At 41.0% G+C, this 26,142-nt stretch overlaps 1 protein-coding gene and 1 long non-coding RNA gene across 3 annotated transcripts in view; one reads left to right on the top strand and one right to left on the bottom strand.

Moving 5' to 3' along the window:
* Positions 1–25,944, top strand: part of ACAD11 (acyl-CoA dehydrogenase family member 11) — a 97,556-nt gene extending 71,612 nt beyond the window's left edge. For both annotated transcript variants that reach the window (XM_072651335.1, XM_072651336.1), the window contains 7 exons: positions 13,076–13,142; positions 13,761–13,846; positions 15,619–15,690; positions 16,926–17,080; positions 22,582–22,698; positions 23,638–23,747; positions 24,474–25,944. In XM_072651335.1, coding sequence (XP_072507436.1) covers positions 13,076–13,142; positions 13,761–13,846; positions 15,619–15,690; positions 16,926–17,080; positions 22,582–22,698; positions 23,638–23,747; positions 24,474–24,588 — 722 coding nt within the window. In that variant the 3' untranslated portion in view covers positions 24,589–25,944. The remainder of the gene's footprint in view (positions 1–13,075; positions 13,143–13,760; positions 13,847–15,618; positions 15,691–16,925; positions 17,081–22,581; positions 22,699–23,637; positions 23,748–24,473) is intronic.
* On the bottom strand, positions 2,755–9,671 carry LOC140532637 (uncharacterized). The gene is made up of 3 exons (XR_011976608.1): positions 9,022–9,671; positions 4,663–5,679; positions 2,755–3,938 (listed from the first exon to the last, which is right to left on the bottom strand). It is a non-coding gene; the product is annotated as an uncharacterized lncRNA (long non-coding RNA).
* Positions 25,945–26,142: the final 198 nt, after the last annotated feature.

Raw genomic sequence — 26,142 nt, 5'->3', positions numbered from 1 at the left:
AGACATTTAAACCCAGGTAGTGGCCATACCATCTGGCTTAGGAGACTGTTTGAAGAAGTGATTTTTACATGATACAGCTGAGACTGTCATATTAAAGCTGAGATGTTGAGAAGTGATGTGGTACCAGAGAGGAGAGTGCTGGATTTGGAGTCTGGATCTTTGTGCAAATCCCAGCTCTACCACTGACTACATGAGAAGTCTTGGGCCTTCAAGGCCTCAGTTTCCTCAACTATGGAATGAGGAGGTTGGACTAGATGTTCTTTTTTAAAAATCATTTTTAGTTTTCAATGTTCACTTTTATAAGACTTTGAGTTTTAAGTTTTCTTCCCTTTTTTCCCCTCCCCAAGACAGCATGCTGTCTGATATAGACTCTACTTAGACATTCATTTTAAATATAATTTCACATTAGTCATGTAAAGAAGAATTAGAACCAATGGGAGGAACCATGAGAAAGCAGAAACAAAACAAAATGACAGCAAAAAAAGAGAGCAAATAGTCTGCCTCAATCTGCATTCACACTCCATAGTTCTTTCTCTGGATGTGGACAGCATTTCCCAACATGGATCTTTTGGAGTTGTCTTAGATCCTTGCATTGCAGAGAAGAGCTAAGTCTGTCAAAGTTAGTCATCAAACAATGTGGCTGTTACTGTGTACAGTGTTCTTCTGCTTCTGCTCACTTCATTCAGCATCCATTCATGCAAGTCTTTCCAGGTTTTTCTGAAGTCTGACTGTTAGTCATTTCTTATAGCACAATAGTATTCCATTGCATTCATTTACCACAACTTGTTCAGCCATTCCCCGATGGATGGGTATCCCCTCCATTTCCAGTTCTTGGCCACCACAAAAAGAGCTGCCATAAATATTTTTATACATGTGGGTCCTTTTCCCATTTTTATGATCCTTTGGGATACAGCCCTAGAAGCGGCATTGCTAGACCAAGGGATTTGCACAGTTTTATAACCCTTTGAGTATTGTTCCAAATTGCTCTCCAGAATGATTGGATCAGTTCATAATTCTACCAACAGTGCATTAGTGTTCCAGTGTTCCCACATCTTCTCCAACATTTATCATTTTCCTGTTTTGTCATGTTAGTCAGTCTGATAGGTGTGATATGGTACCTCACAAGCTGTTTTGATAAGCATGTCTCTCTAATCAATAGTAATTTAGAGTATTTTTTCATACAAATATAGATAGCTTTAATTTCTTCCTCTGAAAACTGCCTGTTCATATCCTTTGACCATTTATCAATTGGGGAATGACTTGTATTGTAAATCTGACTCAGTTCTCTATATATTTTAGAAATGAGGCCTTTATCAGAGATATTAGTTGTAAAAATTCTTTCCCAGTTTTCTGCTTCCCTCCTAATCTTGGTTGCATTGGCTTTATTTAGGCAAAAATTTTTCAATTTAATGTAATGAAAATTTTCCATTTTGCATTTCATCATGTTCTCTATCTCCTATTTGGTCATAAATTCCTCCATTCTCCATAAATCTGACAGATAAGCTATTCCTTGCTCCCCTAATTTGTTTATAGTATCAGCCTTTATTTCTAAATCATGTACCCATCTGGACATTATTTTGGTACATGGTGTCAAATGTTGATCTATGTTCAGTTTCTGCCATACCGTTTTCCAGTTTTCCTAGCAGTTTTTGTCATATAGCGAAATCTTATCCCAGAAGCTGGGGTCAAACCTGCACTAATGGAGGGAATGTCAACAATATCCGTAATGGATAATCTTAGAGAGGTGCCTCCAAAGTTGAGAGGATAAGTTACTTTCTCAAAGCCACAAAGTTAGGATCCAAAGCCAGAAATAAACCCAGGACTTCCTGCCTCCAAGGCCAGTCTTCCTTCTGGTATACTACAGTGCCTTTTGCTTAGATACTTAGAAAGGCAGATATATCTGCTAATAATGAGCTTGAGTAAATCAAACACCCCACCCTTACCGTGGAATTTTTCCCACCTATAATGGAAAGATAACTGTTCAGAATTTGGGGGAAAATTTTTTTCTTCAAATTCAAATGAAAATCTTCTGTTGCAATATGAATATATTTCTTGATGATCTGTGTAAATGAGCTTGTGGTATCTATAGTTTGCAACAGTAGAGAATAATAAAACATTGTTGCTTAAAGCTGACTGTCAAGGAGCCACTTAGCAGAGGGTGTGTCACTGAAGAGTCACAAAATTTCCCTAATGCATTCTGTATGTCCCTCCTGATATGTTCCCCCCCCCCCATTATTTCATAGTCTGCAGGAGGTTATAGAAAGTGATGAGTCAGTTTCAACCTTTTCAGTCCAGAGTACACACACACACACACACACGCACGCACGCACGCACGCACACGCACACACACACACACACACACACACTACCTTTCTATCAACTCTATTTCTGGCAAAAGTATATCAATCTACTCCCTACATTACTTGCCAGATAGGGAACCACAACATTGGGACTACACCTGTTTTCATTGCTACAGGAAATGCCTTGATGAGGAAACTCCCTCTCTACTGCAGATCAGAACCTTCTCTGAAATCCAAAGGCTTGCAGAGTAGCTAAGAGCCATGGCAGGTTAGGGGATACAGCCAGAAACACATGAGAGTTGAACTCAGGTCTTCTGGGCTCCAAGGACAGTTTGTTATTCACTTTCCACATAACAAGTGTTTAAGAAATGCTCTTTCAATTCACTCATTTATTTATAACTTAATAATTTCCTTCTACTATGAGAAAAGTTATTAAAAGAATAAACAATCCTAGAGAAAATAAGTGAAATAATTATAGTAATAAAAATTTTATTTAAATGTTCTTGGTGAGTTATGAGTCATTAGAATGAGAAAGGTGTCCTGGCTACGTTTTCCAAATCTCTTTAAGAACTTAAGACTAGGACATATACTGACATATCTTAGGTATAATGTAGCTGTGATTCTGCTTAGGGGCAGACCTTCGAAGAGACCTGTAAATTCCAAGATTCTAGGATATGAGTTGAGGTTTTATTTTAAAAGATCCCAAAATGTTTTCTTGAGAAAACATTTAAATTAAATAGAATATCATTAGTTTTGCCCTGCTACCCTTTTTTAGATGGAAACTAAATATTTTCATAACAAATCTTTCCCATGTTAGAAATCCAGTGACAGGAGTATTCCAGGGAATTTGAATATACATACTGTGCTTCACATGCCTCTCTTCACACGTATCCCATCTAACAACTTCTTTTGCCTCCTTTTATTTTCTGTTTGAGAGTGATTTTGCTTGATGATCACAGAATCTCAGATTCAGAATGAAACTCCTAGGCCACATAGCCTAACTTATCACAAGAAACTTAGCAAGCTAGTCAGCCAGCGTTGCTTGAATGACAGGGGGAGCCCAGGCCTTCCCAGAGCAGTGCATTTCACTCTTGAACAGGCCTAATTGTTAAAAAAAATTTTCCATATGTCAAAGCTAAGCTCGCTTCTTTGTCTGTTGCTCCAGTCCTCATTTAGGGGTGAGCCTGACAATTCCTGCCAAAACATTCCCAATTTCTTCCCCATCCTGGTCGCCATCCTGGCTGGCCTCTTCTCAGTGCTTATCAGCACCCCTCATAGTGGCTGTGGTGGTGGTGGAGGAGATAAGGAATGCATACAAGCAAATGCCAGAGAAACATTTTCAGGCTGATTCAGCTTCATCACGTCAACACCCTTGAAATTGTGCAGTGTTTGGATTAAAGACAACAACAATTCTATTATCTACTCCATCTGTTCCAGTTAGAGCAGGAGAATATCTCCTGGCCTCCCACCCAAATTTTCCTGAATTTATTTAATCTGCATGTGCATCCTGTGTTCTTGACTGAAGTGATATATGGGACACAGAAGAGCAGACACTATATTGTAAGCAGTTGTGTTGATGGCTGTTTTCTGCCTCATTTTGTCTGTGGCTAAATGAAGAGTGAAGGGGTTTTCCATTTTCTGAAAAAACGAGAAAAATCTGATCAGTTGCTGATTTTTCTATTTGAGACCTACTCTTACCTTTCTTACCTTAATGGAACCAAAAAGGGAGAGAACAAAGTTGAAAAGGTTGTACCTTATATTTTATTAGATTGTGTAAGGCAAGATTGAATTATCATAATGCTTACTTTTAAAATTTGTTCAAAATGTATTTACTTTAAATGGACACAAGTTATTTCCCTCCAAAAGAGAAAGTTAGCTGCAAAAAAGCATGTCGAAAAAAAAGATTATGTCTTGCACTATGCCTTGAATGTTTGAAAAACCATGGACTGTCAGACCATGAAAGGAAGGGAATTCCAGAGAAAACCCATGTCGTCAAAAGTCTCCATCCTCTGTCTCCCTTTCTGATTAAACCCAGAGAACTAGTCTGGAGACGTATTCATGTTTAGGATGGCCAGATTTCTCCATAGGGAGAGAAGTGCTTTCCAGAGGAATGGCTTCCCAGACCTTACATCTCTATAAAATAATCTCTTTAGATGTAGGTAAATGTCAGAAAAACATGTTCTTCATGTGGACAGTGTCTTTCCACGAACAGGCCTCTATTTTTGACACTAACTGAAATTTTTAAGGCCACACCCCAAAGGGAACCTGCAGTCTAAAAGGTAGACTTCTTAGAGAGCTCTCACATGTTCTCTTCAGGCTCTCCTGCCCCTGACAGAGAGCAAAACTGTGCTGTAGCTAATACCTGATCTTTGAGAGCTGCTGTTGCCAAAAACGAATCCTTAGGCCAAACTGGTTATGAGCCTTTGCACATTTAACTCAGCTGATCCGCAGGTAATAGACCCTTACTCTTTCATTGGCAGGATTTGCCACAGCTTGTATTCTGCTGGCAGCTTCTGAGAAACCAGAATTCTATTCACAACATGATGATGCATAGGAGCAGGGCTTTGGTGGAAGGAAAAAACTACACAAGAAATCAAAGCTATTTGGTGTTAATAGAGATAAGGAGTAAAAAATAAACTTCCCTGTAGTTTCTAGTAATCAAAGAAGGTTCAGTAACAGAATCAGGGCACTTCACTGTTGAAAACTTCCTTAGCATAGAGTTGGCAGATGAGTATCCAACTAATACCAATCATGAACTTAAACTGTTCCCCCTTGCCCATCTGATTATTCCTAGTGTAGAAGAGGTTCTGGGCTCACTCTTCCAATTTTTGCTAGGACCGGCTGGAGTTTCTTCCTTCAGTGTTCTAGGGCTAATCCTGAAAGTTTGTGGCTTCTGATATTATTACTCATGAACCTCATGGGTATTTTCTAATTTCATTGAAGCACTTACTATCTCCCTTGTAGAAGTTAACCAATTAACATCAGTTGGCTTTTACACATGCATATTTACTGAGAAGGTTAGCAAGAACTGGAAGAGACATTCCGCCAAACTGGAACCTGACTTTTCTCTGCACATAACTACTTGGTTGTTAGGGAGAGTGGACTCAAAGTAGATGCTACAAAACATTCGCTTGCTTTTCCCCTGGCCCCCCACAGCAGGGAGTGTCCTTTTGGCCTTTCACAGAATTCTTGTCAGGTTCTGTTCTGGGTATGGCAGAGCGATCCTTCCAGCCAGCCAGTCACTGCCGATGGTCTCACCAGACCCTGCTACTCTTGCCACAGACTCCAGGACTCTGGTTGTCTTTGGTATCTTGGATGATTTTGATATATCTGATCTCACCAGTCACCTGGGGCTCCTCCTTCAGAATGCTCAGAGCACCTGAGAAAAGAAGAAATAACCAGAGCATAGGCATCATTTGTTCATGGACATGACATTAGATGGAGGAGTAAAGGCAACCAAAGCTACAATTGCTCCTTCTCCCCCCACCCTGAGGTTTAAAACCATTCTTCCTTATCACTCAGAAATGCCAGGGAAGAAAACGAGATTTTGTCTTTTTCATGAACATTCAGTCTCAGAAGCCAATTAAAAAGTTTTTTAAAAATCCCAGCATAGTAAGCCACCAGGCAACAATAAATGATCTTGATCATCCTCTGTGGTGGGGAGAATCCCCTTTCATTACACATGCCCAGAGGAGGCTCACTAAGCCCCCATAGGATTGCTGCCAGGCAGAGCACATTGTACATTTTCTTAGGACTGGGCTCTCCTTAGCTGATCCCTTCATTACACTGAATTGAACCTCAGCTCTTGGAACTGACTTTTATCCATGAAAAGGCAATGTCAGTTGTAATAAATGAATGACTAAAGTTGTTGTTTTTCACTTTAATAAATGGAAGTCCAGAAGTTCTAAAGTATGTGTCTTTTATTGGCTCAGAAGAACATAGCTTATACACCAAGCCAAAATTGTAGACCTTTGTTTTCCAGTGCAAATGTTTAGCTATGGAGAATTCTCTGAAGCTCTACTAAGTGCATCATTTTTGCTCCACTACGTTTTTTATTGATAAAGTTAATGGAATTTTTTCATTGAGAGGATACTTCTTGGAAATAGCTTTTTATTTGACTAATTTTTTTAATGGAATTTAGTTGAGGTTTATATTGCAGAAATACAGAAAGGTGAAAGAAGAAACCATGTTTCTACAAAAATGGAAAACCTCATCAGGAAAGGAAAACAATGTACACGCATTTTTAACTGCTATATACAATTATACAATTTGATTTATAATGCCCAATTAAATACTTTGGCTTTTTGGTTCCCTTGTATAGTCAGTGAAAAGACCTTTCCCTTCACCTCGTTCCATAAATCTTCTAAGACATAGAAATTAAATCAATAGGAATTTGTGTTCTAGAAACCCTAAGCACTATAGGTTTAGAGACAAATTCTGCTGCCACAACTGTGTTATGTCAATTTGAAGCGTTTCCTTGTTCCTATGCAGAGAATCTTGCATTGGCCACAGCCCTGTGCTTCCCAAGTCCCTCACTATAATTTATTTACGAGTATCTTTGCCCAATGCCTCCACCAAAGTGTTTTTCCATTCCCTCCCACGGTATGGAGGTGACTAAGGTTCTCTAACATTATGCCAATGGAACATAAGCTCGGGAAGTTTCATCCAACCCATTTTTGGCTTCAGATACTGACTTTGTGACAAACCCTGTCCTCTGTCTTCCAGCTCTGGCTATGTTTGCAGAAACTGGCCGATGGTAATTTTTTTGGCTATAGCAAATCATGAAATCTATCTGCAAAAATATGAAGATGCCATAATCTTTGTTCATGGAGGTAGGGCCCACACCCTAGAAATCACAGAAGGATTGAATTTCAAGTTGGAAGAAAATGCAGGTCCCATAGAGTAGTATATGTGTTATCATATGCGATCATATGTTACCATGTGTAAACAAAGTCATGTGTAACCATATATAAGAAGAGGAAATGTATGTCTGTGCAACCGTTGGATCCTCCATATCCAGACAGGCAGTCAGAAAAAGGTGGGCAAGGAAATCAGTTGTGGGTGCCTTCTCCAGCTCTGTCAGCAGAGAGTCTCCTCACTGCTTTCTCATATCGGTATTTATTAAACCCACCCAAAGCAGCAGAGGCTTCACAAGGATCCATGTAGTATTAGAATGGCTATCAACTTTGTACTTTGAAAATTGGCAGGTTCCACTCTGCATTTTAGAGTATTTGAGATTGTTTCTATTACAAAGCTCATGTGTGCCTGTCATCTCCTCAGATGCATTGTGACCTCCACAAGGCAGAACTTCTCTCTTCCCCTTCACTGATAGATGTACACAAGAAGGGTTCAATGAGTCAGTAGAATGAATAAAGGGAAGTGGGATTCTAAACAAAGTGTTGCTAGACTAAAGCAAAAACCAGCAGTCCTCTTTCTTCCATTGATCGACTGAGATAATATTTGTAGAGCACCACAGTGGGTACTTAGTAAATGCTTGCTCCTTTTCCCCAGGTGTCTTTCTGTCCTCTTTCCTTTGTTGCTGACTCTTGCCAGCTTTCCCTCTCCCTGTTTCTGTCCACATTTTCTCCATGACTTCTCATTTCTTACTCAACCTGGAGGATTATGACAACTGCTTCTTTTTGACCCTGACTCTCTCCTGTCGCTGCTGTTTCCTTTTCTCATGGATGTATTCCATGGCCAATTTCACAAACCACAAATCTTCTTCCATAGCTTTCCTCCAACTAATTTTTCCAAGAACTTTGCTTGAAATACAACCCTTCCACCACGGTGATCGATGACTGAGTTTGATAAACTTAGCCCTTCTTAGCAATTCAAGGACCTAAAACAATTCCAAAAGCCTCATGATGGAAAATGCTATCCACATCCAGAGAAAGAACTGTGGATTCTGAATACAGAGTGAAGCAGACTATTTTGTTTTGTTTTGTTTTGTTTGTTTTCTTTCTCATGGTTCCTCCCATTAATTTTCATTCTTCTATACAACATGAGTAATGTGAAAATATGTTTAATAGGAATGTATATGTAGAGCCTATGTCAGATTACATGCTGTCTTGGGGAGGGGAGAGGGGAAGAAGGGAGAAAAAATTTAAAACTTAGGGAAGTGAACATTGAAAACTAAAAATAAATACATATCTATATAAAAGAAATACCACCCTTCCTTTCCCCAACTGATAAATAGTTAAAGGATATGAACAGACAGTTTTCAGGTAAAGAAATTAAAACTATAGACATATGAAAAAATACTCTAAATCATTATTGACTAGAGAAATGTAAATTAAAATAACTGAGGTACCACATCATACCTGTCAGATTTGCTAACATGACGAAACAGGAAAATGATAGATGTTGGAGAAGACATGGGGAAATTGGAACACTAATTCACTATTGGTGGAGTTATGAGCTCATCCAACCATTCTGGAGAGCAGTTTGGAACTATGCCCAAAGGGCTATAAAACTGCATACCCTTTGACCTAGCAATACCATTTCTAGGTCTATATCCCCAAAAGATCATAAAAATGGGGAAAGAACCCATATGTACAAAAATATTCATAGCAGTTCTTATTGTGGTAGCAAAAAATTGGAAAGTTAGGACATACCTATCACTTGGGGTATGGCTGAACAAGTTGTGCTATGTGAATGTAATTGAATACTATTGTTCCATAAAAATGAGGATTAGGTGGGTTTCAGAAAAACCTGGACTTACATGAACTGATGCTGAGTGAAGTGAGCAGAACCAGGAGAACACTGTACACAGTAACAGCAGCATTGCATGATGACTAACTGATAGACTGAACTCTTCTCAGAAGTGCAGTTACCTAAGACAATTCCAAAAGACTAAAGATAGAAAATGTTAGCCACACTCAGAGAAAGAACTATGGAACCTGAGTGCAGATCGAAGCATACTGTTTTCTCTCTCTCCCTTTTTTTTTCTTTTGATTTTTCTTTTTGGTTCTGATTTTTCTTTACAGCATGACTAATGCAGAAGTATGTTTAACATGATTGTACATGTATAACCTATATCAGATTACATGCCATATGGGAGGGAGGAGGGAAATTTTTTAAGCGAATGTTGAACTCTAAAAATTAATTAATCAATTTTTAAAAATACAATCCTTCTTGCTAAAGAGCAAAATTGACTTGTCATCATACCGAGTTAACCCTCCTTCTGACAGTAGGGCAGCCTTGTCATCACCTGAGCCTAGACCACTTCTGCCAGTGATTTTCAATGCCGTAGAGTTTCAGAATTGGAATTCCCTTCGAGATCATCATTGTGCAGATTGTAGGTGACTGTCCTGTGATCACACAGCTGTCTAGTGGCAGAGTTTGCATTTTAACCATATACTGCCATGCCAAATCCAGCATTCTCTCCATAATATTAAGCTGAGTGAGAAGCACTGATGATAGAGAACTGAGCCTTTAGACCTGGATTCATATACTGCCTTTGCCACATACTATGACCTGTCAGAGCTCTAGGTAGCCCTAAAATGGAGATGTGTGGAAGGTACTGAGCTGTCTAGGTAGAAGGAGTTTCCCAAAAGGATTCAGGACACCGATGATACATAAGCCCCCTCCTCCCTCTCCCTGTGCCGGCTGAAAGGCCCTGTCATCAGCAAATGTGCCCAAGAAGCACAATTACATGGTAGTAGCAAGGGTGGAGACTGCTTCCAGAAATTCTCTATCATGGTGTTAGACATGTCCAACTCTTTCTGACCCCATTTGGGATTTTCTTGGCCAAGATACTGGAGTGGTTTGTCATTTTCTTCTCCAGCCCATTTTATAGATGAGGAAACTGAGGTTCAGTGACTTGCCCAGCGTTGCACAGCTAGTAAGTATCTGAGGCCAGGAAGATGAGTCTTCCTCCCTCCAGGCCTGGCACTCTAGCCACCTAGCTGCCTGGTAGCTGTTGGCTAGGAAACTAGCTTATCTCTTAATGAGGAGTTCTATCTTATATGATACTGCTGTTATTTTAGGGAGCAATTCCTGGCAAATCTTGTCAAGCCTTCAGATTATTTTCATAATTTGAAACCACATTTTACAAGAAATTAGAAAAAAGAATTTGAATTGCTATAGAATCTTGTCAAGACGTGTCTTTAAACTTGGGCAGGCATCATTGCTGTTGCAAATCCAATTGATAAGATCTCTTCGGCAGATTTAATATCTATTACATGCTGTTTCCCCTCAAGGAACTAGATAGTTATGGAGCATTGGTGAAAGTGGAGAAACAGAGACTGTGAGTTTTAAAGACTCTTAGTGGCTGCTTGAAGTTTTCTAGCTGGGAAAAAGAAAAATTCAACATCAATAAACTGTATTTTTTTTAAAGAAGTCATTGCACTTAAAGAGAGAGAGAAATCCCCCTTAAAATAACTTCAGAAAATACAAAATACTTGGGAATCTACCGGCCAAGAAACACACAGGGACTACAGAAATCCAGCTACCAAATACATACATAAAGACAAGTCTAAATAAATGGAGAAATAAAGAATTGCTCATGGCTAGGCCAAGCCAATTTAATATCCCTGATTATCCAAACTGATTTACTTCTTCAGTGCCATATGAGTCAGACTATCAAAGGATTATTTTATAGAGCTATAAAATTTTTTTTAAAATCATTTAAAAAAAACAGAAGTCCAAGGATCTTAAGGGAAATAACGAAAAAGTGGAGAGGAAAGGGGCCTATCAGGATCAGATCTCAAACTACTACAGAGTGGTTATAAAAAAAAATAAAATCAAATTGTTACCAGTTAAGAAACAGAGAAGTTGGTCAGTGGGATAGATTAGGTACACAATATACAGAAGCAAACGAGCACGGTAGCCTACTGTTTGATCAGTCCCGAAATCCCACCCTTAAGGCAAGTACTTGCTAGTAGACAAAAACTTCAGGAAAACTGGAAAGTAAGGAGGCAGAAACTAGATCTAGACCAACATATCCTACCAAAATGAGCTCCAAACATGATTTAAACATCAAGGATGGCATTTATAAACAAATGAAAGGAGTTAGGAAGAAATCACTTGTCAGATCTATTGAGAAGGGAGGGAGAAAGGAAGGGAAGGAGGATTTATTAAACCCCTACATGGTCAAACACAGAAAGTAAAATGAATGATTTTGATTACTTAAAAAGGTTGTGCATAAATAAAACCAATAGAGCTAAAGAGAAGCAAGTAGATAAGTGAAGAGAAAACCCTTGCAACAAGTTTCTCTTTTAAGGGCTTCATTTCTAAAATTTGTAGGGAACTCATTAAAATTTATATGAATAAGGAGCAACATTGCTCAAAGGATATGAACAGGCAGTTTTCAGAGGGAAAAATCCAGGCTATCCATAGCCATTTGGGAAAAAAAATGCTCTAAATGATTAATAATTAGAGAATTGCAAATAAAACAACTCTAAATGAGGTTTTACCCTTACCATCAGACTGGTAACACTGACAGAAAGGGAAAATGACAAATTCTAGAAGAGCTGTGAGAAAATAGGTACGTTAACTTTGTTGTTGGAATTGTGAACTGATCTAGCCATTCTGGAAAGCAATTTCGAACTTTGCCCAAAAAGCAATTAAACTGTGCATACCCTTTAGCCCAGTAATATGTACTCCTAGGTCTATACCCCAGAGAGATTAAAGAAGGAGGAAAGGGTCTCATATGTACAAAAATATTTGTAACAGCTCTGTTTATAGTGACAAAGAATTGGAAATTGAAGGAGTGCCCATCAGTGAGGAACATCTGAACAAGTTGTGGCATGTGAGTGTGAGGGAATAGAAATCTGGGAAAGAAGTCAGGGAAAACTTACAGCAATTGACACAGAGTGAAGTTCACAAGACCAGGAAGACAATTTATACAATGATAACAATATTGTAAAGACAACTTTGAAAGATTTAGGAACGCTGCTCAGCACCATAACTGACCATGATTCCAGATAGCCCATCACTTCAAGAGGTGATAGATCTGTATATCTATCTATCTATGTCATGGTCAATGTCCAAAATGCAGGAATCTGTTTTACTTAACTATTTGTGCCTGTAAGAGCAGTTTTGTTCTCAGTGAGGGAGAAATAGAAGAGTGGATCTTCAATGGAAAAAAAAAATAGTGACTTTTAAAAGCCATTGTACTTTAATAAACATGCGAACAAGACTTTAGTGTGCTGAATGTGCCTTAGGCTCTTAGGAGTTCGGCTAGGCACAGGTTGGGCCCTTTCCAGCTGCCTCATAAGCAGGAGAGCCAGTATGGAACAAGGTGTACTAGAGAATGAGGCCTCCCCAAAGCTCAGCTCTTCAGTTGGGGAAATGGAGCCCTAGAAACATCTCTACCTTTACCCTTGGCCCTTCTTGGCCCCTTTTGGTAGTGGACATCACATATCCTCTGGTCACACAGTACTTAATTTTGACAGAACATGTAAATTCTAAACAGATAAGATTTCTCTCTTAGAATTTCCTAGGCTTGGCACATGCATGTACATCTGGGGCTAATTTGGGTGGAGGCACTTCATTTGTCTTACCAGCAGCAGATGGATCCTTATTTCTTTCCCTTGTGGCCTTTCCTACAGTCTCATGCTGATGGAATCCAGTCGTTTTTCTTCAGCTTTATTTACTCATTTTGGAAATGACATGGTTATACTCATGTATATTTTCCATCAGTCAAAGATTTGCTCCTTTTTTGTTGTTTTGCCAGGAACAAATATGTTGGTAACTTAGAAAAAAAAAATTAGGAGTTTTAAGGTCAAATGATCTTCTGGGAAGCTTTCTGCTAATTTTATTTCCTCTTTTAGGAGCTGGGAATTCACAATGTAAGGTTGCAATTGTCTTGGGTAGAAGTAAGAATTCTTCTGCACCCAGGTAATAAAATAAGTTCCGATTTCACAACCTGTTTTAGAAGCCAAACATAGTTTCACAGAAATGAAACCTAATTTCTAGAAAGCACTCAAATTTAAAGGATGTGAAAGTAAATTTGATTGAATTATTATTCACAATCATTTTGCTAACATATGTGTTTGGAAAAGGTTTTGGAAAGTGTTCTTTGTGTGTGTACTTCACTGTGGAATTTCCTGCATTTAGAAAGCTTCCGCTAATTTTCAGAAGTGTGTAGATAAAAATTATAGGACGTTCTGTTTAACCTTCTGTTATTTCATGTGTAGTTCTATTTCAGTCAAGTGCAATAGTCTTAAAATGTTTACTTCTTATCCACATCTTTAAAAATTATCCACTAGGTACACAAAAGAAAAACTTTGATAAAAATCAATTTAGTTTTTACAAAGTTGTAACTTCCACTTATCCTTGAAATCACTGTGTGCTTTGCCTTCTGCATTATTTTGAATCAAAGTCCAAGTAGCTCAGTGCTACTGTGTTTCTTTTTGCATTTTTACCATTTCAGACATTATTGCTTTCCTGGTATCAAAATAAAAGAGAGCCATTATTGTAAGCCATCCTGACATCTCTTATTTTTTATTGGAACAGACATAAACAACACAGCATGATACTGGTTCCAATCAATACCCCAGGAGTGGAATTAGTAAGACCATTGCCAGTCTTTGGATATTTGGGTAAGTGAGAAATATATACTCAAACGTATTAATTTAATTTGAAAAATATTTATTAAATATCTGCTCTATACAAATGTAAAATACCAAGCTGAAAAAATATAGCCCCTGCCCTCCAAGATCTTAAAATCTGATTGAGAGAGATACATAATATGCATAAGGATCTGGCACAAAATAGAATGTGTTAAGGGCAAAGAATTTGGGGGCAGAGAATTTTCTTCCAGGAGGGGGAGAGAACCTTTGAAAGACAGGATTTTAAGAGACAAGATACTCTTGAGTAGGGAGTTCTGGAGGATACACCCATACTTAGGGGGTAGGAGGAAGATGAACCAGTGGAGGAGACTGGGAAGGAAATGATGAGACATTTCCTCACGTAAGAAGAGAACCAGGAGCCAACAGTGTCACGGCAGCCAAAGGGTAGTGTGTGGTCAGCAGTGACCTATATTACACAAAGGTCTAGGAGGAGGAAGACTGAGAAAAGGCCATGGGATCCGGTCTCTGAGAGGTCATTGATTTCTAGAAGAAAAGAGTTTCAGTGGAATGGGATGATAAGAACCAGATTGCAGGGCATCAAGGAGGGAGCCGTGAGTGAAGACCATTGTGTCTAGAGGTTAGCAGGGTCCATCCGTTGCCTGGCACGTAATGCACACCAGGTACATTCTTGATGAACAAGTGATCTAGTTTTTATAACCTTTTCCTTCAGTCAGACATGTCCATCCTGGTAGAATTGTGGGCGTTCAGCTTTGGCCCCATGCTGGCAGATTGCATTCCACGACTTTATTACTAACAGTCCCATTCAGTATATAATGTTATGGCTGATGAACTTATTCAAAAGGGAGTGACAGCTAAGCATGGCCTTGTCTTTTAGTGTCCAGAATCTGGGACATTGTCATCATATATAAATTTGTGAGTGAGAACCAGGGATGTGCTGGAGACAGTTTGAACTGGCTCATGAAAGCTGCTTGTTAAATTTCACTGTGAGCATGTATATCTTGGAAATTGGCAAGGGCTACAAATCAGGGCTTGATTTGTTGTTTTGTTGATTATCTAGACTTAAGAAAGTGATAAAATATGTGAATATCACAGATTAAAATAAAAAATGTGTTGCATATATTTTTTCCCCAGAGTTGATTGTTGGACACTTAGCAGCACACCCTGCTTAAAACTGTGTAAGATAAAAGACTAATTCTCTGAAAAACCATGTGTTGGTAGCTGAAGTAGCACAAACTACCATACAGAGCATGTCATGTTTACATTTGCACATGATAGAATCTTGTGTAGTCTCAGGAGTTGGGGGTTTCAGAAACTGAAAGTGTGGCCTATGGAATTTGGTGCCCAGAGCTAGCAAATAGCTCCAGCAAGACCTCCCTTTGTCAACACAGTGATAAAAAACGTACTAGCTTCCCTTTCCCGGCAGTGTAGAAAAGGCCTGCTTTGGGCATTGGGAGGATCGCTATTGTTTCTCATGATAAAAGTATGAGGTGAAGTAGCCAATAATTTTTGAAGCAATTCAAGCCTTTTTTCAGAGGCTTAGTCATTAATCTGAAATTCACGCTTAAGGTCTTCCGTTCTTTGAGAAGGTAGGGTACTAGTTTGGGGGAGTTCAAAGCTCAGGATTACCTAGGTATGATGGAGGACATTTTAGTTGCTAGATTTAAACTAATCTTATGAATTCTTTCCCTGTTCTTTAATTTAATTAAATAAAATACTGAGTGAGTAAAGTTAAATGACCCTTCTTTTGCTTTTAACATTTAAGTATACTTTCTATTTTGTAGATAATTTCCATGGAGGACATTTTGAGATACATTTTAATAATGTCCGAGTACCTGCTTCCAACTTAATACTAGGTAAGATGTGTTTAGGAAAGGTTTCTTAAGGATGGTGTGTAGTTTGTAGAGTAACTTCTCAGGAAACAAGTATTAAAAATCAGACTCACCATTAGTGTCAGTTCAGAGAGATCAGTAGGAAGGTGCTGGGTATTTATTTGTACTCTACTTAAATGTGTAGTGCACACCTGAATAATCATAAATATATCTTATTTCTCCTAAAATAATGGTCTTGCTGTAATTTAACACTTCGTCCTTGTGCTTAACAACTCCATTCCATTCTTGGCTCAGTTCTGGAATGTAAGGTGGCAGTTTGAGCCACACTGCACATTCTCTGCCTTTGCCCTTGTACCCAGGCAGCTAAGGGTACAGTCAGTCAGTAGATATGTATTAAGTACCTGCCTGCACTGTGCTAAGCTCCGGGGATACAAATGCAAATAAAACCAACAACAGTCCCTCCTCTCAAGGAACATCCAATCTGATGGGAAAGACAACATGCAAAAGAAGGCAGAGGAAAGATACTAGCAGCTGGAACAGGTTAGAGGGACCAGAGAGGTCCAGAAGCAGAGTAACTGGTGGGGATTAGGGAGGTGCAGGAGATAGAGGGCTGGACCTGGAGTCAGGAAGTCCTAAGTTCAAAACCAGCCCCTGACACTGACTGGCCATATGACCCTGGCAAGCTACTTAACTTCTGCCCGCCTCAGTTTCCTCATCTGTAAAATGGAGATAATAATAGCACCTCCTTCCCAAGGCACTTGTGAAGATCAAATGAGGTAATGTTTATAAAGCACTTTAAAGGGATTATATAAACGTTAGCTATTATTGTCATTTAGTAATTTGTCCTGTGATTTAAAACAATAAATATGAGATATAAAAGATATAAATGTAAGAATAGTTCCTATCAAGGCGATGAGCCTTTAAGAGGTGATTAGGTAGTACCAGTGCACAGGCGGGTCCCTTCGTCTGTGCCTGCCTCCGTTTCCTCAACCATAAGATGAGAGTGACAGTAATAACATGGCATCAGAGTGTGGAGGGTCACTCGGGGGCAGCGAAGCTGCACGTGGTGGTGACTGACATAACAGGAAATGCCTGGATGCTTGGTGGAGGGTTACCGGAGGCAGCGCACCAGGGTCACTCCAGAGGTTTGTGGTCAGTGCTGATCGAGGCAGCGATGCCTGCGTGCATCATGGAGTCACTGGAACTTCTTGTGCATTGTGGCCTGTCGTTTCTCTGCTTTTTCCCTTTATTTTACACAGGTGAAGGAAGGGGCTTTGAGATTGCCCAAGGCCGACTTGGACCTGGCCGCATCCACCACTGTATGAGATCAATAGGTGTGGCTGAAAAGGCTTTAAAGATCATGTGTGAGCGAGCATCGCAAAGAGTGACCTTTCAGAAGAAATTATACGCCCATGTAAGAATGCTTGGAATGGACCCTCTTCATTTGGCTCTGGGCTTTCTGACCATTTGTGGCACTAATTCCTCTTAGAAACAAGATTTTTCACTGACATAAAATAAGTGTGTGTATGCTTAGAGATGTTGTAACTCAAGGTTAGGTGACTTGGGTAGTGCTGCATCCGAAGTCTCTGGCAAGAGAGGGATTCAGCATTCCTGACTAATAATTGGAGAAATCAATATGTTTGTCAAACGAAGCCTGAGGTCACCACGTCAAAGCATGGCTGAAGTGGAGGAGAGAGTTCTTACCTTAGCCTTTCTGTGTCTCTGACAATGAATAAGTAACTGACATTTAAGGTTCGCAGAGGGTTTTACACATATTATCTCATTTGCATTTAAAGAATATCCTGTGCATATATTGTTATTCCTGCTTTACAGATGACTCCACAGGTTCAGAGAGCTAGGAAGCTTAGAGAGGAGCTGGGATTTCAGGCATGCCAGGCGTCCGGCCCGGTGCCCTTGAAGTGGAGAGGACCTGGGGTTTCCTTTTTTTTAATCAGCCAGAAAGCGTTTATTAAACACAAACAGAATACCAGGCACCGGGCTAAATTTGAACACACAAACACAAAACACCTCAGCTCCTGCCTCACGGGGCTTATGTTTATTTTGTTTTATTTTACTTCTCTTTTTTTCTGGATTTAACAAAACACCAAAGAACATTTCCAAATACAAAGTAGGACAGAAAAGGGAGTTGTGTGAAAATGTGGATCTTTGTCTGCAACTTGCCTTTTTAAAAAAAAAAAAGATATAATTAAGTCATCATGTTACTTTGAAAGCTGTCCTGTTTATCTGTGTTATCTTCTAAAGGAGGATGTGAATTCTCATCCTGTTACTTAACACTTAGCTGAGCAAGCCATGAGCCTCTCTGAGCCTCAGTTTCCTTTGGTGTATACACACATGTACATCTGTCTACATCAGTACTTGACTGTTATGGTGGTCTTTGAGAAACAGCCTGGGCCCTGGACTGAGAGCTGGACTTAGGACCAGGAAGATCTAGGTTCAGGATCCACCTTGTGTTCATCCTTCGTTGCTGAAGAAGACCGTGCCATCAGAGAAATGAGGACATGACTTGCACTTGACTTTGTTTTGAGTGAGGGAGGACTGTGCAGGTCACCAGCCTCACTTCTCCTCCAGAGCCATGTGAATCCAGTGACCAGATATTCATCAGGATGACTGGAGATGACCCAGGATGCACTGGGAGACCTTGGGCCCTTTAGGCCAAGATCTTTGCAGACACTCACTTAGGGTGAGGCAATGCCCATTCATTGAATAGGCTTGTTTAAGAAGTAGCCAGGGCATGGCCCCTTTAATGAGGCCAAGGAAAAGAAAGACATCATCAGGTTGGGAGGGAAACAGCAGCAGTTACTGTTGATCATCACTCTAAAGCTAAGAGGATCCAGAGGAGCCCTTAGGCAAGGGCCCATTGGCATCCCAGCTTCAGAGTGCAATAGGTTTAAAGTTTGGGGAAAGGACAGGACAGGATGGGACAGAGGAAAGGAAGGGAAGGAGCCAGTAAAACCCAAGTCAGCTGGGCTTCTTTTGGCCATCCAAATTTACTGTCCTTTGGAGAGGAGAAGGCAGGGGAGGGGGAGGCAGAGAGGAGAGGAGGAGCAGTGCTGCCCAGCTAGCTGGGTCCCGTTCAGCCAGCTGCGTCTGCTCATGGGATTGTGTTCATCCTTCATTGCCGGAGAAGCTCACTCACTTGTGATTCTGAGAAAGTTGTTTATTCTCTCATTGCTGCACAGATGTGTAAGATTCAGAGGTGCAGAGGATGGGCCGGTTCATACTGGGAGAGGTTGTGCCCCGTGTCACTAAATCCCAGGTCTGGGCCCTGTCCCTGATGTGGTTTCCAGTCCCTTGTCATTCATTTTCTCCACCGCAGCAGACATTCTCATAGCCTAACCGTTTCATGTTCCCCTCACTCCTCTCCTGGAATTCTTGGTCCTGCTGAGCTTCCAGCATCCCTGGGTAAACGCTGTGCCTTGATTTCTCACTTCCATGCCAGGGCTCCTCAGCCAGCTTGGAAAAGTAACAGAACGGAGCTGATTTCACCCACTACAGACTCACGCATGGCATGGCTAGGCTGTTGCTGCTCAGGAGATGCTCTGCCCTTATTAACTCCATCTTGTTTCCCACAGCAGCTGTCACAGACCTTTTCTCTTCACTGCCAACCACACTCACCTGGTTTGGCTTGTAGCAGATGACTAGGACTCCTGTTTCTTCGGCATCATCACCCTGTCGGGGGCCCTTCCATTCATCCTCTCCACTTGTGTCCATGAGCCTGTTCCCCTCCTGCCTTCCTGACCTTGTTCCAGGACACAGGCTGCCTGTCGTCTCCCTCTCTCCACTGGCTTCTTGCTTTCAGCTTACAAACACATGCTGAATGATACACGTTACCCCCCTCAGCTCCTCTCCCATTTTCTATCCCTGAAGTCTCCCACTTTCCAAGTCCTGCCTCACTTCACTGACCTCAGACTCACCCAATCAACAGACCATTTCTCATGCTCTGTGACCACTCCTCACCACTTCTCACCTTTCCTCCCAGCGCAGTAAACGTGTTCTGTCCTCCTTGGTTTTAGAAATCCCTGATCTTCCTGGTTGTCCTGTTTCTCGACCTGCTGTTGCCTCTTTGGCTGCCTCTTCTTCATGATCCCTGAACATGGGTTTGCCCAAAGGTCCACATGGACCCCCTTCTCCTTCTCTCTGCACCTTCAACCTTGCCCGTCTCTTTCACTTCCATGGTTTCACTTTTGGTCGCTATGGTGATGACTCAGAAATCTCTATCCCATCTAGACCTTTGTTCTGAGCCCTAGAACCATGTCTTCAGCTTCCTATAGGACACCAACCCCTCCCCCAGGGGAACTCAGAATGTCCCAAGCTAGCTGATCTTTGTCCCTTAGCTCGTTCTTCCTTAACGTGTCGTCATCTACCAGTCAGCAGACTGGACTGTCACTCACCAGCTCCTCCACGTTTATAGCCTTGGAATCATCTCAGACTCTTCCCATGTATCCAGTGATTTACCGTGTCTTGCTGATTCTTGTCTCAAGTCTCTCCCCAGTGCCCTCACCCAAGTACTGGCCCCCCATTCCGATGTGCCTGGACTGTTGCAGTCACCCCCTTTTGGGTCTTTCTGCCCCCACTCTCCTTGTTCCCCCCTTCATCCCAGCCCCCTGCAGTCACTTCTAGCAGAATAACTTTTCCTGTGGACTGATCTGATCGTGTCATTCTGTTTGGAAACCTTCAGCAGCACCCTGCTGCCCACGAGGTAGAGTTCATGTTTCTCTGACTGGAATTCAAGGTCACTCAGTAGCTTCACATCTTCCCTTTCTAGCTTCATCTGCACTGCCCTCCAGTCAAACCAGGCCATTGCTCAGACGAAAGGCAGCCCACCCTTGGCTCTCTGCTTCCTCACTTTCTTCAAATCCCATCCAGAGTCCCACATTCTACAGAAAGCCTTCCTGAATCTGTATTAGTTCTCCTGCCCTCCTGCTGACCATTTCTAAATTAGCTGGACAACATATAGTCATCCACATGTTGTTTTCCCCATTTGTCCGTGAGCTGCTTGAGGGCAGGAACTATCTTTTACCTGTTTTGTGTCACCCCCCAATTTAGCACAGTGCCTGGCACATAGTAGGCACTTAATAAATGTTTATTTCATGCCTGACTCCACACTCTCTCTTCCCCTTGACATGTAGCTGTTAGTGTTTGGTCCAGAATGGCAGAAGGGCACCCCAGGGGTGCAAGGGCAGGCAAGCATCTTGTCTATGTCAGCATATCCCAGTGGCATGAGGGATGCTTTAGGTCTACATTGGGATACAGTTTTTCAAACAGTGCTCCCACTTTTTTATAAGTTAATGAACTTCAATATGCCTACACTCCTTGGAAATTCTTTCCATGTGGCATCAACCAAATCATCTGCCAGACTCAAGCAGAGACATGTGAGCATGTTATAAACATTCCATTTCCCTGGAAGTCCTGGGGCCTCCCTCCACATGGCTGGGGGATAACTCCTAGCTCTCAACCCAGAGGAGAATTAACAATTACTTCAGACCAAAGGTCTGTATGAATCCATAGTGACCAAGTTAATGAAGAATTCGCTGCATGCCGTATTAACCCCCTGAAGAAGGTATTCAGAATATGGTGATCCTTTTTTCCAAAGCTAACATATATTTTAATGGGGAAGAAACAGCATAGGTAATGGTTTCTTTGTGAATTTTTTTTCTCTCGAGAAACAGTTTTTCTTATTAAAATTATAAATCTGGCTGCCCTTCCTAATATTAAATTCGTTCTGATTCTGGGGGTGAAATATTTTTCATCCAGTTTCACAACAGAAAGATGTGACAGCAGGTTTACTTGGGATTGTTCATTTCTCCAGGGGAACAAATGACAAATATCTGGTAGCTGGAGATTAAGTGGCAGAGCCAACATTGCGTTTGAAGACAGGTTTAACTTTTTGTTGGCTGGTGAAGAAAACCAACGCTGTGTGATTATGAGCTGATCACTTTGTTACATTTACAAACCAGTAATCCCTTAATCACAATTGGGCATTAGGAGGATTACAGCAAACCAAATCAGTTCTACAAGAAATGTGTTAAGATGAAACCAAACCTTTGATTCTTGCTGAAAATGAAACACTCCATTTCTGATGGATGTTCCTCAGGAATGCATTCTGAAGAGAAAAAAAGGCCTATTTTGCTGGATCTCAGATCTCTTATCTGGTCCAAGATAAACTGTCTTATTGATACATCAGCATGTTTTCTACTTAGAAAAAATAGACGTCAATAGTAAACTGTGAAAGAATGTGTGATTAGCTCACCACAAAATCCCCTTACCTCGGTGCTTTAGAACAGAGTTAATATGTCTTGAGGACCAGACATTATTCTAGGAGGATTGGAGTTTGTAGTCACTTTATTCTTACAGTGTTACAATAAAGTGAATTAGCATCCACAGAGGATGCTGATTTAAAACAATGATGCAGTGAGTGTTGCCTTTCCTACACCCAAAGGTAGCAGCCCTGAATTTGGATTAAGAAGCCCAAGGTTCAGAGTCCCTGTGGGGCTTTTAGCCAGTTACTTAATCTGTCTGGGTGCAGTTTTCTCATCTATAACATTAAAGGTTTGAATGAGATGGCCTTCTTAGGGCACTTCCCTTTCAGCATTAAATCTATAATCATGAAATTTTGGGTAAGTAAATTTTAATTAAAATTGAAAATGCAACATCCACATCATTCAGTATCTGTTGGACTTATCGCTGTGGCATCATGTCTACTACTTTTCTCTAACAGGAACAGTTTTGTGGAAGATTTCCAACCTCTTAATAGTGATTTTCAGGTTTATAGATTTTTGCGTTTTGTTTACTTATTTCGAGGCAGGCTAGGAGGCTGTATAAGCATTAGGTTCATTAGCATTAGATGTGTTAGAGAGAGACTGATTCTTCCCCTTCCACCCCCTTCTCCTCTAGGAGGTGGTGGCACACTGGATAGCCGAAAGTCGCATTGCTATTGAGGAGGTGCGCCTGCTGACCCTGAAAGCAGCCCACAGCATTGACACAGTGGGCAGTGCCCAGGCGAGGAAGGAGGTAACCCTGGTTCCTGCAGAATCTGTCTCTGGGTGTGCCTTCAGGTGGTACAGTGGGTAGAGCAACAAGGCTGGCATCAGGAAGATCTGAGGTCAAATCCAGTCTCAGACACTTACTACCTGTGTGACCTTGGATAAGTCACTGAGTCATCCTCAGTTTCCTCATTTGTAAAATGGGAGTAATGATAGCGCTTACCTCCCAAGGTTGTTGTGAGGGTCAGGTGAGATAATAATTGTGAAGTGCTTAGCACATGGTGTCTGGCACAGAATGAGTACCAAGTGAATGTTAGCTCTTAGTAGCCTAAGAATCCAGATGGCAAAGAATAAAATTAGGATGTCTGATGTACGCATGTGATTTTGGTTTCAAAACCTGAAATGTCTTTTATTTTCAGATTTCCATCTAATGAAGTGATTTAGGGGAATTGTTTGCACAATTCCTGTTTTCTGGGAGTTAGTCTTCAGCAACCAACTTGTGTTTGTCTCTGATGTGACACTTTCCATTCACTAAAGCTTGGAATGGATGAACAGACTCTTATGTAGTCAGAGGGCATTTTCTGTAACGTGAATGTTACTGTTAAGAGATGGCTCAGGTTTGCATCCTGTCTCTGACACGTATTAGCTATGCGGCCTTGGACAAGTCACATGACTTCTTGGTGCAACTCCTCTGAGAGCAGCAGTGACCGACTAGCTGCCCATGTGGGTCAGCGAGGGACTGCTATAGCAAGGAAACCTCCAGGTCTGGCCATAATAACAAATGGGGACTCTGGACTAGGTCACAGGGACGTGATCGTTATAGGCTAGCTGAGCAAAAATACTGTTTCCTGATAGAATCCTGTAGGATCATCCTCCACTTACATTTCACATGTGGATAAAGACACATAAAGCAGATCCCATTCTCCTAGGTGCTTTATCCTGCTGTTTCTACTCCTTGTATTTACAGATTGCCATGATCAAGGTGGCTGCCCCACGGGCAGTCTGCACAATTGTTGACCGTGCAATTCAAGTTTGTGGAGCAGCTGGAGTCTCTCAGGATTTTCCTTTAGCTGAAATGTGAGTAGAAATAATTTAAATACTGTTTTTTAAAATGGGGGGGGGGACTTGAGGGGGGGAGAGAGAGAGAAGAAACTCTAACACTCACTGTCTACCGTCTCCATTATTGTCCTTTGTCCTGGAAGAGGAACAGTCTCAGACTCTCAAGGCTGCAAACATGACAAGATGTGGGGAAGGGGGTTGGGAAGCTTTCTGATGAGTCAGCAGGGAGAACCCACCCATTGGCTCCCACTGTAAATCCATGCCTGGGTCAGTCTGGTTCTCTTCGCACGTTGGGTGTCAGCACAGAAATCTGCTTAGGAATGTAACTTCCTGGAAGTGAGAAGGAAGCCTTTTCTCAGCCCTGCCTTCTGGCTGTGACTGAAAAGCAAGTTGGCACCCCTCCTTTCCTCTTCAGGCGCTGTGTGAAGGCCGTTAGGTAGCGGGCACTGAGCCAAGCAGTAGCATTTATTTGAGTTGCACCCTAAGGATGGGACTTCCCCTCCTAGTATCCAGGTGATGGGTCTCAGGAAGTCCTCCTCCCAAGTATGGATAGACAAAGTGCTAACCCAACCCCATTACCTGGCCTCCACTGTACCAGTTTCTCTTCCTTTTTAACTGCTAGCCTTGCTAAGTCCCCTCCTGGCAAGATCTCCCAGCTCAGCACCACTGTTAGTCTTGTGCTGTGGCTAATGTGGAAGTTGGTTTGCTTTTGAGTCTACTTTCCCCGAATCTTCTCTTCTCTAGGTATGCCATGATTCGAACCTTGCGTATAGCAGATGGGCCCGATGAAGTTCATCTCTCAGCAGTTGCCAAAATGGAGCTGCAAGACCAAGCCCTCAACCTAACTGCCAGGATGTAGGACTGGCTGGTCCAGGTACCACCGAGTAGCCAAGGTGGCAAGGCACAACCGCCCATTTAAATAGCATACGAATCATGGTGGATAATTGGCCCTTGATGTTAAATCTCGTATTTTTGTAGGAATTTGAAAGATTCTTTGACAGCCTCACAACTAATCAAAGCATAGGAAATATTTAGATCAACTTTTTTCATTTTGTACAAATTATTAGCTATTATCTTGCTGACAGCTGATATTCTAAAATCTGTCTGGTTAGGTAAAATTTCTAGTTGAAGACGTCTTCCAAATTAGCTCATTCATTAGCTTTCAGTCACCCAGACTGATCGTGGCTTTCTAAACTTCTAATTTGATTAAATTGATGGCAAAGAAGCAAAAGCATAATGAGAGTGGTATAAAAAGTCCTCGTGTTAGCTTGGAGCCCCTCGACGCTGGGCTTGCTTGTTCTGAGCAGAGCTTCTTGACCTGGTGGTGATGAACTTCTCTGTTGTTACTGTTTTATATTTCAATAATTGTCTTTCACTGTGATTGATTACTTTTGTAATCTTCTATTTTTTATTCTGTGCATTTAAAAACAAGATTCTAAGGAGTCCAGAGACTTTCCCAGACTGTGCCCCACAGGTCTGTGGCACTTAGAGAAGGTCAGAACTCCTCGTTAAAGGTGTATTTGACTGTTGGTTTGTATTGACACAAGGAAAAGCCTTTACAACATCATTGTGAAGAAGCAAATATGCTGTTTGCCTTTAAATTCAAGGTCAATCAATTATCAGAGCCCCCTCTGTGCCAGGTGCTGAGGATTCACAGACCAGAACAAAACTGATCTTGTCCCTGAGGAATTTACATTCTAACCTTACTCACAAACAGGTGTGGTGTGTAATGGGGCATGATTTACCATATACTGCATAGATTAATTATGGTTACAGATTGTAATACACTTCTGGTGCATCTAAGTTCTAAATAATATTTCAAATCTCCTGTGAATAAACACCAGATGTTGCAAGAAAACAGTCCAGAACAACTTTATCAGATTAACGGACAGACTATCAGACCATCACTGAATTTTGTCCTCAGGACTGTATATCATTTTACTGAACCTGCAAATCAGACCTGATTTACTGGGTTTCTTGCCAAAATGAAAGGAAGCCTTGTCAGATGTAAACCTTCTAGAAATGATTTGAGATCTTTAGAGTTTTTTAAGATTGTTCTAAGGGAGAGCCTTAATCACACCTCTTCCTTGTGTCAATATTGTTGTTGAGAAATCAAGTCTTTAAGGTATGTTAAAAATTCTTGTATGTTGCTGGAATAAACTACTGTGAATTATACTAAAATGCTAAATAAAAGACTACTTTTCAATTCTAACAATGTTTTTAAATCAGCTTGATTGAAGCACATCCAGATTTGTTTTCTAGACATTATTTCATTATTTCTAGACATTATTTCAACCTGCATTTTAATTTCTTCCCAGGAAAAGTGAAGGTAATGAGATAATTTTGGGAACACTTAAAGTGGACCCAGTACTGTTACTCAGAATCCTTAGCCCAGTTGTGCTCTGGAGGAGGG

This window comes from Notamacropus eugenii, chromosome 3, assembly GCF_028372415.1.
Source record: "Notamacropus eugenii isolate mMacEug1 chromosome 3, mMacEug1.pri_v2, whole genome shotgun sequence".
NCBI lineage: Eukaryota > Metazoa > Chordata > Mammalia > Diprotodontia > Macropodidae > Notamacropus > Notamacropus eugenii.
This window is presented reverse-complemented; position numbering and strand designations above follow the sequence as displayed.